Source organism: Ammospiza caudacuta, chromosome 2 (genome assembly GCF_027887145.1).
Source record: "Ammospiza caudacuta isolate bAmmCau1 chromosome 2, bAmmCau1.pri, whole genome shotgun sequence".
Taxonomy (NCBI): Eukaryota; Metazoa; Chordata; class Aves; order Passeriformes; family Passerellidae; genus Ammospiza; species Ammospiza caudacuta.
Genome location: NC_080594.1, coordinates 27,750,523 through 27,763,549, shown reverse-complemented (window position 1 = coordinate 27,763,549; position 13,027 = coordinate 27,750,523). Strand labels below are relative to the sequence as shown.

The 13,027-nt window shown below is 48.2% G+C and overlaps 1 protein-coding gene across 2 annotated transcripts in view; it reads left to right on the top strand.

Annotated features, from left to right (window-relative positions):
- The window catches only part of LSAMP (limbic system associated membrane protein), a 303,962-nt gene that overhangs the window by 279,691 nt on the left and 11,244 nt on the right, over positions 1 to 13,027 (top strand). Inside the window, exon 7 of one of the 2 annotated variants that reach the window (XM_058824904.1) lies at positions 158 to 193. The exons of the other annotated variant lie outside the window; for it this stretch is intronic. Within the exon in view, the coding sequence (XP_058680887.1) occupies positions 158 to 193 (36 nt within the window). The remainder of the gene's footprint in view (positions 1 to 157; positions 194 to 13,027) is intronic. 2 annotated transcript variants of the gene reach the window in all.

Sequence of the window (13,027 nt, the reverse complement as noted above, 5' to 3'; positions counted from 1 at the left end):
TAGGCGTGTTGCTAGCAAAATGCTCTGTATATGAAATCTGCTCTAGTTCATTTAATTTGGGGATGGACAACTCCATCAGGTTTGTATCTGCTGCTTGCTTGGTGTGAAAAGTGGCTTTTCTCCTGCATGTTGCTTATTGTTTTTTTTCCCCCCTTAGAACGAGTTTTACCCACACTCCCCAATCCTTTTCCAGGTCAGTATATGCTTTATGTTGAAGTAGCTCTTTAGCCGGGTCATTCTCCGTCATCCTGACAAATGCTCAGACCTAGGCATGGGCAGAACAGCTCAGAAATGCAGGAAAATAAGGGCTTTCCCTTCTCATTTACATGTCATTTTCTCATTTCTGCTCACTTTCCTCATCCTTCTTTTTCCCGCTCCCTCTTCAAAAAACCAATCAGCTGAATAGCAACAGCCTTTAACCAAGCTTTGAGCAAGGACATTGAGTTGTCACCCATGTGTGGACAGTCTTCAATGAGGTTCAGTCTCACTGCAGATCTACTTTTAAAACACATTCCCATCCTAAGCTCTCTTTGCCCACTTGTTCACATTTTGGATTAAAAGCATAAACAGACCTAAAATTTTGCAAAGACGGTGGAAAGGACAAGTGGAAAATTGAAAATTAAAACACTGCCAGGTTTTTTTCACTCTAGTTGAGCATCTTATCATCCATAGTGAAACACTTTGTTTTCTCATGCTTTTGTCCCGCCTCTCTGAGTCTTCCAGTCACATAATCCTGCATCTGAGGCAGAGAGCATGAAAAGAGGCACATGGTGAGGTGTTATTGCCTGCTTTATTCCAAAAGGGAAGTAGATATGAAGGCAAAACAGGGTCTGTGTGGGGTTTTTTTTCTGTCTCTGTGTTGCTCACTCCTGCCTTAGGTGTAGACAGCATGGTCCCAAGATCCATATGAGATTTGGGGCTTGGTTGTGACCTTTTCATTCTGAAAAAGCACAGAGACCAGACATGTCCAGAAAGCAGGCTACAGCATTTGAAAGTGGTGTTCAAAACTGAATCAGCAATTAGGCAGCAAGTCCCTGTGTTCAATGAAAAAATCTTGGCCTACAGCTCCTCAGCATCTTTGTTTTACTGCCATATGAGGAGGATGCACTCAACTTATGGGTTGCTCAGAGACCTAAATTGTTAATGTCTGCACAGAGCTTTGGGATAGAGTGTTATTAGGAACCCATGTTGTTTTGCAAAAGAGCACCTGCTTGAACAAAGCACCTGCAGGTACTCCCATGAAAAGAACAATAAATGCTGCGTGTTACACATGCTCTGTTTAACTACTCTGCTGTTTTCAAATCAAGCTCTGCTCTTGGCAACTTATTCAGGCTCAGGATGTAGTCACAATTGCCTATTTAAAAGGCAAATCCACAAATACAATTAAAGAAAAGTACCTAAAAAAAGGAAAAAAAAAAAAAAAAAGGAGTAGAAATCAAGCTACCATTAAAATTAAATCCCAGAGAGTGATTTGTAAATAACATTGAAGGAGCTGAGAAAAGGAGAAAGGAGTAAAGTAGGCCATTGGGAACCTACTGTGGAAAAATAAATCCAATTAAACACCATTATCTTATGTATTGCAAATGAAACTTGTGCTTGGATATGAAATTAAAGTTGCTGAGGCTGTTTTGGATGTAGGGTTTTGAGAAGTTTTCCAATCTTAGGTGTTCTTGTTTTTCAGCAGAATTTTCAATGACAAATATTTTTGTCTGATGAAAAACCCAGAGCTCTTTGGTTTTATGATTATTTTTATTATATATCCTTAAATTCCACAGGCAGGCAGTGTTAATTTTTTTCATAGCCAGCCCTGTTTACAGCTGGTTTTGAATTAGGAGCCCATTAAGCTAAATGATAAAGCAAAATCTGCGAGTGAGCAAGGCCAGGGTTCCCATTACAAATACACCTCCTAATCAACTTGCCAAGGCCATCCTGCACAGCTTTAGTTGATCCTTTAAAACACTTTCCCCTCTGTCTCTGAAGCTGTTATATTTTTACTGCTCCCCAGTCCCCTGAGATTGTATTGAAGGACGTCCTGGTGTGCCATCACTCCTGTGAGGAGTCTCCACGAATTTGTGGTTCCAAATGCTGGTGTATCTCCAGTGACCCAGGACACCCCAAGAGGATTTTTCAGAGTGGGAAAGCAGAGTTTAAATACCCTGGGCCTCAATTGTTTTCTGAAAGCCCTTACCAGCTTCTCTGTTGTGGGCCTTCAGCACAGATGCTGGTGCTTTTCACATTTGCTTTTACTTTGCTGCTGACCTTCAAAGAAACCTTGGGCATACAATTTTGTTAGACCTTTCTCTTCCTATGAGCTGATGTTCTGAAATGTAGTCCTCAGCCTTCAATTAAGCTGTTCCTCAATGACCAGAACCACAGCCTTCTTCCTCTTTCTCCCTCAATTTTCATTTCTGTTAATCCTCAGTAACACTTCCCTGCCCTGTGGGGTTTTGAGCATTAATTTAAAAGGAAGGTGATTTGAGATGAAGAGTGCTGTAGTCCTGCTAAGCATTGCTATCATTAGCTAGCTGCTGTGGAAACATCTTGCTTTCAGGCAGGCTGGAGACTCAGAAGCAGCCCATTCAACTAAACAAATGGGACTTGAATTTGATGAGACACTTTCCTAAAATGCTGGTGGAGCCCAGCTGATTCAGCTCTCAGCTGAGTTGTCCTTGATAAATTTTCCAGCTCTCCTGATTTTGCAGCCCAGTACTCAAAATGCCTTGAAACGTCTTCTGGGATGATGCCACATCATCACATCTTTCTGTCTGCATTGTAACATCATGTTGTAATGGGCTGACACAAGAACTGGCTGTCACAAAGCAGGGGCCTTACTGCATCATCAGATGCCTTTTCAAAAGGATTTTTCTTCTGAAAAAAGAGAATTTGTTCATTCCACACCACATCTGCCAATGGAAGGGCAAGTGGGGCCACTGTTGAACCTCAAAGGGACCTGTCAGAATTATGGCACTAGCTCCATCTTTGTCTTTCATTGTCTCTCGTCCTCAGCCCTTTGAACATGAACTCCTTCCCTTGGATTAGCACCCAGTGTCCATATCAGAATGGCTTGGCCAGACTGATGGGCTTCAAAACCTGTGAGTCTTCCTCACAGGAGTTTTGTGATGAGGGCTTGCCAGAGGCTAAGTAGGGGCTTTCTCAGGGTGGTGAGCTTGATGCCCTGGGAGCTAGGCAAGGGGGATGTGGTGTTTCAGAAAGCAGCACATCCAGCGCTGCCCACAGGGAAACAAGTGTGTCAGTTTTGGGGCCTGATAAGACAAAGTCACAGCCATCAATAGGTTGACACAAGATTTATAGCTGTAGTGTGTTAGCAATTAGCAGAGTGGAGGGAAAAGGAGAATGAGGAGTCCTGCCTTTCTGCCAAAACGTGCACTGATCGGAGAATGACCCTGTGTGACTGTAGATCGTAGATAGTCTCCATCTAGCTGTAGCCTGTGTAGCCTGTACTGTCACTAATGCCTTCATCAGGTGGGTGGGAGCTGGGGGAAGGGAGAAAAGAGATGTTCATTTGGGTCTGATGGCCAGAGTGGGAAACAGAGAGCACATTTCTTTCTAATACCCTCTCAGTCCTCTTTCCTCTCTCTGGGTGTCTTAGCTGTGCAGAAGAGAGCTCCTCTGTTGCAGTGGGCACCTTCCACCCATCTCTGCTCCCTTTTTGCTTTCTGCAGTACATGGCCTTGCCAGTTCTGCTGAGCTGGCTGCTCTCGAGTCAGCAGGGCCTGCTTTGGCAAAAGGGTGGACATCTAAGTCCACCAAAGCTAAGGAGAGAAGCAAGGGGGATTACAGCAGAGACTACAGGCTGTAAAGGGTTAACCTTCTATGGAGGTTTGCTGACTAGGCTGTCAGCCCTGCCAGTATGATGTGACCAGCTGAAAGATACATCCACCTCTGGAGCCCTCTTCACTGAGGCCTGAGGGCGCTGTCTCATTTGGGCTCCAGAAAAGGGTCAGTGAAAATCCAGGCCTTCAGGCCCGTGAAGCAAACTGGTTGGCAGAGCTAGGGAAGCATAGACAGGCCAAAATAGACAATCTTGTATTTTTGTGATCCCAACAGAGAAATAGAGAAAAAATAATGTCCATTAAAAAATAATGGTCATAGCTACCAAGCACATGAAGGTGCATTTGGAACCATGTCAAGCCTGGTATTCCCATGAATCCTAAGGCATTTGAGGGACATAGTTCAGCTGTACGGGTCACTGCACAGGGATGTGTGGCTGGCTACTCAGGGCATGCCTCCCTTCCCTGAAAGCTGCCTGAGCCCTGGACACCAGCAGCTGATCACACCCATGGCTCTGGGTGGGAAGCACAACTCACAGCTCTCCTTGCTTCTCACGGGTGGTGTCCACACAGGTTTTCCAAAGAGCTCAGTGTCCGTTTGGTGAGTGCAGAAGGGACTGGCCCTGCAGGATGGATGCTCAGACAGACAAAGGTTGTCTGGCTTCTCAGGGTCAGAGTCAGTCCCTGCCAGCACTGCAGGCACCGAGGGCTGGCACTGAGCTGGGTGCCAAGCCTGTGGGGCCTTCAGGCCAAGGGAACAGGGAGGACAAGGCAGGCTGAGGGCAGGCAGCCAGCATCACAGTAATTGCTTCGTGCTATTTCATAGGTACGAGGCAAGGGATGGCACCATATCTTATTTTGGCTGTGTGGTTTAAAGCGAGTAATACCAAAGTCAGAGGTGATGATACTGTCTTCCAAAAGGAGGTAGTATGAATGTAGACAAAAACAGCAACTTAGGGAAAAGAGACATGCCAAGAATTGATGCCAAGCTACCAACATTGCTTGGTGGGTTTTGCTGAATAGCAACAGACAGCTTCTGTTTGTTGAGATTGCTTAAAAAAATTAAAAGCCAATCTGCTGCTTCCCACCCCTCCCAAAAAAAAAAAAAAAAAAAAAAAAAAAAAGTGTAGAGAAAAGAAGCAAGCTTTCTTAGAGAAAAAAAGAGAGGCACAGGGGAGAAGAAAGAGAAATGGCTTTACTGCCTGATCTGTTTCTGTACTTTTTGTTCATTATTTTAATTTAGATTGATTTATTCCAAAATGAGCCTTGGGTTGTATATATTTGCATAGTACAGTGCTGTGAAAGATCCAGTGAGTGAAGAAGATCAGCAGCAGAGGGTGGGAACTGAGACTGGAAGTCCCAGAAAGATATTCCTCCAAGCTGAGCCCTTGCAGTGGATAAGGAAAACGTTTCAAGGTGTGTGCAGTCACCAGTGTGGCTATGCATGCATGCAGAGCAGCCCTGCAGAGCAGAGGTCAGGGCACAGCAGTCAGGTGGGAGAGTGGAGCTTGGGTAGATCCAGTGGGGGAGAAGAAACATAATTGCACTGCAGAGATTAGAAATGAACCCATGGAAGAGCGACTGCCATAGAAAATCAGTCATCTGATAGGCACAGTGACAGTGTTAGTGTTGTAGCATGGACAGAGTACCCTGCAGAGCAGAGCTGGGGCAGGCTCTAACCCTCCTGAGGCAGGTATCCCCAGCCCAGAGGACACTCATAGCCTGAAACCATCTGCATGTAGACGAGCTCCTGAAGCCATCAGCTGAACCTTCCCCCTTTGGAGACTCTAAGACAACCCATCCCCACTGCACAGCAGGTGTACTTAAGCCTTTGCTCTCTCCCTCCTGTTCTCCTTATTTTTTGTGCTGACTAGCTGACTGGAACTGTGGAGGGCAGCAAAGAGGAGGATGAAGAACTGCCACTGTTGTCTTGATTTAATCCTTACACACACGCAAAAACTCCTCCAACACCCATGAGAAAATGACCAAAGAGTAATTTCTACCTTCCTCCTCTTAGCCCTTCCATTTCCAGTGTAAACCTTGCCTAAGGAGCTGGCCTCCCCTCTGGTTATTGTCCCAAGTGAACAGTCTCTCATTCACTAACCCATGACGGTAAGTTGGTTTGGGAAGCAGCAGGTTTATCTTCCCAGCTCAGGCAGTGCACCGGGCCCGCTTGTGAACCCGCTGCCATTCAGTGTCTGCTCTGCTGTTGATAAAGCACATTACACATGGCTGGGCTTGCATGATTAATACAGCTGTCTAAGCGCTCTCTCTAAAAACAAAAAACAACCAGAAATGAGAAGGGAGGTGTGGGATTTGGGAGAGAGGGAGGGTGTGCATGGGGATAAAACCCAACCATTCCAAAGAAATCAGGCTTGCAGAAAAAAGCAGAGTGCTGTTGGAAGGCCTTCCCTCCCATGGGTGAGCAGGTCTGTCAGCAGAGCTCCCCTGCAAAAGGGAGAGGCCTCGTGGCAAGGTGAGCAAGGAGCAATGTGCGTGGTCCTTCCCCAGCATCCCCTGCATGTCCCTCTGCAGCCTGGGGAGTGGATGCATGGGTGGGAGCATGGGATCAGGCCCTGGAGAAGGATGAGCTCTGACCAGCACAGCTTCAGCAGGGTCTGGTCAGGCAGCCCCTCCAGTGGGTGTTGCAGCCACACAGGCACACTGACCCTTGGTGACACTGCCCAGCCACATCACTGTACTTACCCTGTGCTCAGAGGCACAGCCCACACACACTGAGCAATCTCCAGGCACCCAAGAACATCTAATGAGGAGCTGCAATAGCTTCCTGCATCTTTTCTGTAGCTCCTACTCATCCAGCTAAAGGCCTGCTCAGCAGCCTGTGTAAACTGTATTAACTTTCCCTTTTTAATACTGGTTTTTAATGGGCTGTGGGAAGCCATGATGGCTTCCTGCTCTGGCTTTTCCCAGGCCTGGGCCAGGTATTAAAGCCATGCTTGCACTGTTAGGGTGTTAGGTGACCAGGAGTCTCACTCTGGGATTGCACACACACAGCCACTTCCATATTTTGATGAGAACTACAGGGAACACAAGGTAATATTTACTTAGACCCCACACTTTAGAGACATATACCAGCACCTAGGCCCAGCTTGACTGTCATGACATCTCTAATTCATTTAAATACTGAGAATTATATCCCTAAGAAGATCTCAAGGATAGACTGGGAGGACACTTCTCTGCAGATGTTAGAGAAAGATAGGGAGAGCAGAGGCTGCAGTAGGACTGGATTTCACTACCAGAGTAACCTCAAGCATGCTGGCCACTCTCCACCCCAATTTAGTTGTTTTTCTGCTCCAGTCACCCCTATGCATATCCCCCACCTCTTCATTTCTGTCCATAGCCTCTCAAATCTTTCCTATGCCATATATCCAGTAAAGCTTGTAGAAAACCATAGCAGGGATGAAGTGAGTAAACAGACAGACATGAAACTGATGAAAATATTAATTTTTCAAGAGGTTCCAGAGCCTCCAATTAGCAAACCTGCTTCTTAGGGCTGTGCGTGCTCTGGGTGAGGGGGGCTATGCTGTTTGTCCTCTATTGAGACACTAGGTTATGTGCTTGGCATCACCTTTGGTCTGCTGTGCCCTACACATGTGCTTGAGAGATGAGCAGGAGAGGGATTTCTTTATCCTTGGAAAGCAAAAAGCAGAAAAAGCTCAGATCTTCCCCATAATGACTCCTGAAAAAGTCTGTGCTGTGTGCTTTGTTTGGTTGGTTTGTTTGTTTGTTCATTTGTTTTATTCTTTGCTTGTAGAATGAGTCTTTAATGTGTGATTTGAAGACAATACAGTTTTAAGTATCTGATTTTGTATCAGTCACTGGGGAAGGTGGGTTTTGGGAGGTGGTTGTTTTTTTTAAATAAACTTTCAGTTGCTAGGGAAATTAAAAGGGTAGGAGAAAATTTCTTCAGCTATGAGAAAACACTGAAACTTTTAATATATGCAAGACAGATCTGATGATGAAAGATTTGTGTGACCTTGAAACAAAGGTGGTCTTCTATCCACCACCAATCTCACTGGTCAGGATAACAGTTCAATTTTAGACTAGGATTACTGTAAACCAGCTCCAGGATAAATGGTGTAAGCAGATGGCTCTTGAGCACCACGACCTTCTCAGAAAGACACTGAGAAATACAATTTCAGGGATATTCTTCAGAACTTAGGGAAGGATGGGTGAGCTGCATTACAGAATGAATCTTCATTCCTCTAAGACATGAGGTATGATAGATGAGTACTTCGTACACCATGAATGAGCTCCAAAACATGGGGAAGAACTAAAAAAGCTTGAGCAAATTCTGAAATACATTAAACCAAGTGCAAAGATTGGTAGACACCAGAGACATTTCCTTAATCTTGTTGGAGAATTGCTGGAGGGCATCCTCCCCAGCTTACACAGCGGTACTGGCACCTCTAGGAAAACCAGCCTAGTGCCACTGCAGTCACAGTCAAGTTTTAATTACAGGAGCAGAACTGGTAGTGACAATGGGGAATGAGCAGGCAATGAGCAAAATACCTTCAACACTGAGAACAGGGAAGAAAAAAAAGTGTCTTCTTCTAAGAGGAGGGGGGAGGAGCAGGAAAGAAATAAGAAAAAAAGCCCCAAATGAACCCTAGTAAGTAGAAGCTGGTAATCCCTAAAGCCTCAGAGTAGAGTGCAAAGCCCTGGAAGAAAGAAATTAATAACTTTCAAAGTATGACCTTGAAAATGGAATTAACAGTATTCCTCCCTTTTAAGCCTTCATGATAATAAAGATTTCATCTTCTGAAGCCCTGGCAAGAGAGTCAACAGACTAGGAAAAATTGCTTCCTGCAGAGCAGCTGGCAAGTGCAAACCCTGAGACCCCAACAGGCCCCAGAGAGTGAGTTGATAGAGATACCTGCATGATGCACATCCTCTTTCCCTTGTGCCTTCTGCTTTGGAGGTGGGGTTTGTTCTTCCCCCCCTCATTTTTGATCCTATTTTTTGCTCAAGAAGCAGAACTCCAGCCTTCATTGTAAGTAGAGTCAGCTTATCAACAACATGGAGGCCAGAGCTTCTCAGAGTGGACAGCACCTGGAAAAACAGCAGGCTGGCTATACTTGGTTTATCATCACCCCTTCCTTCCCAGCACAGACAAGTTCTCCAAGCCCGTCCCATGCTGCTTTCTGGCTTCTCTTCCATTCAGAAACACATAGGGACCAATTACCCTCAAACACCAGATTTTTACCTTGCACTCTCTGGCAGGATCCCAAGGGAGATTCCCCAAAGCAAATCAAGAGCCAGGAACTCTCTGATGCCCTTTGAACCTTCTCTGTGGGCTGTCTTCCATCAGCAAACTGCTGATATGTAAGGCTCTGGAGTCTTGTTAATGTAAATAAGAGAAAAGCTGGCACCCGCTGTCTCTTCTTCTGCCTTCATTTTGGTTTACTCAGATGATGGGATTGGCAAATGTGGATGTGAGACATATAGATGGGTGGATGATTTTTTTTTTTCCTTTAGGAATGTATCTGCTCTCTGCTTGCATGTCAAATGATCTTTTTTAAAGGTCTATGCTGGGAATCTCTAACAGGTTCAGTTTCTGCTGGTGATGATCATGGTGCAGAAGGACCTGCAGAAGGACAGAGGCATGCCTCTGGTAAACTTGTGGGTTTATTTACACATCTGCCCTCCTTTGCTTCTTGAGTGAGGCTTGGGTGTCATGGCACAGTCTCCATCCCCCTCTCTAATGGGCCCCTTCAAGGGTGCTGCCGGTGTTACAGAAAGGAGCTGGAGGGAGTGGAGACAGAAGGGGAGTATCTGTGTGGGGGAAGTAGAATAATAGGATGGCTTGGGTTGGAAGGGACCTTAAAGACCATCTAGTTTCAAATCCCCTGCTATAGGCAGGGCACCTTTCACTAGACCAGGTTGCTCAAATCCCATCTAATCTGGCACTGAACATTTCCAGGGATGGGATATCCACAGTTTCTGTGAATGCCTTGCTGCTCTTATAGTGAAGTATTTCTTCCTTATATACAATCTAAATCTACCCTCTTTCAATGTAAGACTCTTGTCCTATCACTACACACCCTTACAAAAAGTCCTTCTGCAGCCCTTGTCAGCCCCTTTTAGGTACTGGAGACCACGGTGAGGTCTCATGGAGCCTTCTCTTCTCAAGACTTAACAACTCTGACTCTCTCAGCCTATCTTCATAGGAGAAGTGCTCCAGCCCTCTGAGAAATCTTCATGGCCTTCTCTGGACTCACAGCAACAGGTCCATTTTCATGCTGGAGGCCTATTCTTATTCATCACAAGAATAAGCAGAATACGTAGAGAGGGTTGCAAACCCACCACCCTGCACCCTCGGTTTCTGCTGCCATAGTGGGTAGATATCCTGCTTTTTAAGTGTCCTCCAAAGAGGTTTTGCTGAGGCTGCAGATGTAGTGGTTGTGGGGGCTGGTGGGGACCAGATTACGTGCCACGTCCATGTGTCCGTCCGTGGCCGGCTCAGGGCGGTGGCTCGGAGCGCAGGGCTGGCCCCTTCCCTGTGCCGTGGGAGCCGGGTTTTCCCGGGGGGTGTGCAGCCTAGCCCGGGGGTCATTCCCGGCGTTTCCCGGGCCGTTCCCAGCCCGGGGGCTGCCTGCATGGCGAGGCGGGTTTGGTGTCCCTCGGCTGCCACCTCGCGGGCAAGCGGCGGCGCTTCGGTGGCGGCACAGGGACCCAGGGACACAGGGACACAGGGACCGGGGACACAGGGACACAGGGACACAGGGATACAGGGATCGGGAACACAGGGACACAGGGATCGGGGACATAGGGACACAGGGACATAGGGACACAGGGACCGGGGACACAGGGACACAGGGACACAGGGACACAGGGACACAGGGACACAGGGATACAGGGATCGGGAACACAGGGACACAGGGATCGGGGACATAGGGACACAGGGACATAGGGACACAGGGACACAGGGATCGGGGACACAGGGACACAGGGACCGGGGACACAGGGACACAGGGATCGGGGACACGAACACGGGGACACAGGGACCGGGGACACAGGGACTCAGGGACCGGGGACACAGGGACGCCGAGACCGGGAACACAGGGACACAGGGATCGGGGACACCGGGACTGGGAACACAGGGACACAGGGACCGGGGACACAGGGACACGGGGACACAGGGACCGCCTGGCTCAGAAGTGCAGGGAAAAGTGGGGTTTCCAGCAGAGCTGTTCGGGTACGGACGTGGTGCCCAGAGACGCTCAGACCAACAAGCAGGTCCGGAAAAGGGGAGCGAGCAGCAGCAAGCCACGGAGTGCTGCCAGGGCTGCGGCCTCCAACCTCAGACACTGCTGCAGAAGCTGGGTGTGTTGCAAACTTTCATGACAAAAATAGTCATCTTTCCCTTTCCTGGGAAGATCTGAAGCCTCCGCAGTGAATTATTCCCACTCTGAGCAGTTTCCTTAGCCTGTCTCTCCCATAGTCAGCAGAGGAGGCTGCAGGGCAAGGAGTGACTGAGACAGTTTTAATCTGGCCAGTTCAGGTAGCAACTAACAGCAGATGGTCTGCCAGGCCACCTGTTAATGCCAAGGTCCTAAAGTCACAGGAGAACATAGCACCCAAATTCAATGTGGGGCCACAATATGATTGCTGGTAACTGACTGCTGCTGTGCTTCTTAAGGAGCTGAGGGAGGCTGTGGATATGGAAAGCTCCAGGCAGTCCAGAAGTGACCAGACAAGTTCACAGAAGAAGAAATTAATCCCAAAGGGGTGCAGCTTCTTCTGGCTCATAATGACTCTGAAGCAGCTGAGGTAGGCCAGTATGATCCATGCTGGCCACATGCCATGGCTGGCCCCCACCCAGCCCCCCCAGAGGACAGGGCTGAAGATTAGACAAGACCCTTGGACTGACCCAGCAAAGGTCTTTCCTTGTGCTGTGTTCCTCAGGCTGTTTTTGAGGATGAGAGCAGCTCTTGGCTTTGCAATCTGGCTGCGGTTTGCTCTGAGTGCAAGCAGCACCATGCTTTTCTCATCTTCCTCTGCCATCTAATCCAAGTCCTCCCATCCTTCTTTCTGTGTCTTTTCCTACACCATTCATGGCAGTAGGAGCAGTTGTTGAACCATCACACACACAAGCACTACAGCTATCCCACGCCAAGCCTGGTACAGCAGCACACACCCCACGTCCTCTCTAGTGAAACCTTGGCTAGGCTGGCTTGCAGCCCCTTGCACGTGAGGGCTTGCAGCAACTCTTCTGCCCCATGCTGCATGGAATGCAGGAGTGTTAGGCACTAGGTGAAATTACTGATATCCCAAATTGAAGGGTCTCGCCACCCCTTCTGCATCTTAACTCAGAAGTATGTGGAAATTCTCCCAGAAGCGTTAGGGGGATCGCCTGGAGCCTCTCTGTGCCAGGTTGTTGTCCTGGGCTGTTGCACACAGGCACGTGTGGCTGGACCAGTGAGGCCACCATGGCATGGCTGTTTTTCCCATTGTTAAATTTAAGGATGCAGCTAGGGTTACGCTGTCTTGTGGAGAGGGGTGGGATGGGGGCTGCACATGGTCCCCTTCAGCCATGTGAGAACTACAGCTCTCTAAATCTTGGCCAAGGCTACCTTGTGCCCTGGCACCAATGCAAATCACCCAGGCTGAATGTGTGGCACCAATAAAGCCTTGGAAACACAGGATGCAGTGTCCCATGCACTTGTGTTGCAGCACAATTGGGCACCATGGCAGGGCTCCAGCTGCCTCTGCACCAGGTATCCAAATGTCTCACTTTTGGAGAAAAGAAGAGCAGTGCAGTTGTTCTGCCCTTGACAGTTTTCAGTCTGCTCCTTCTTGATTTGTTTAATGGGATCGGACTCGGTCAGCATTTAGGGTCTGGGGTCCCTTAGGGGTTTAGCTGTGAAATTCTGCCAGATATTCATATTAGCTTATCAGCATCAGAAATCCAATTTCCTCCTCTTCATTCAGAGCTGTTGCATGGTCATGGACTTGACAGTGCTGCCCAATTGCCGGGGCGGGGTGGGAGGACGAATAGCCCGGGATATTACAGCAAATTCGCAGAGCACAGGCTCAAGGTTGCCGAAGCGGGAGACCGCAGACACAGCCCCTCGCCATCCCGGTGCCAGCGGACAGGGAGCAGGGTTGGGCAGCCGGGGCTCCTTCAAGGTGGGGCTTTCTGCGGGTCCCCAGCGGCGGGGGCGGCTCCGCGCGGCGGCCGCCAGAGGGCGCCGGAGACCGGGCTGGCCCGG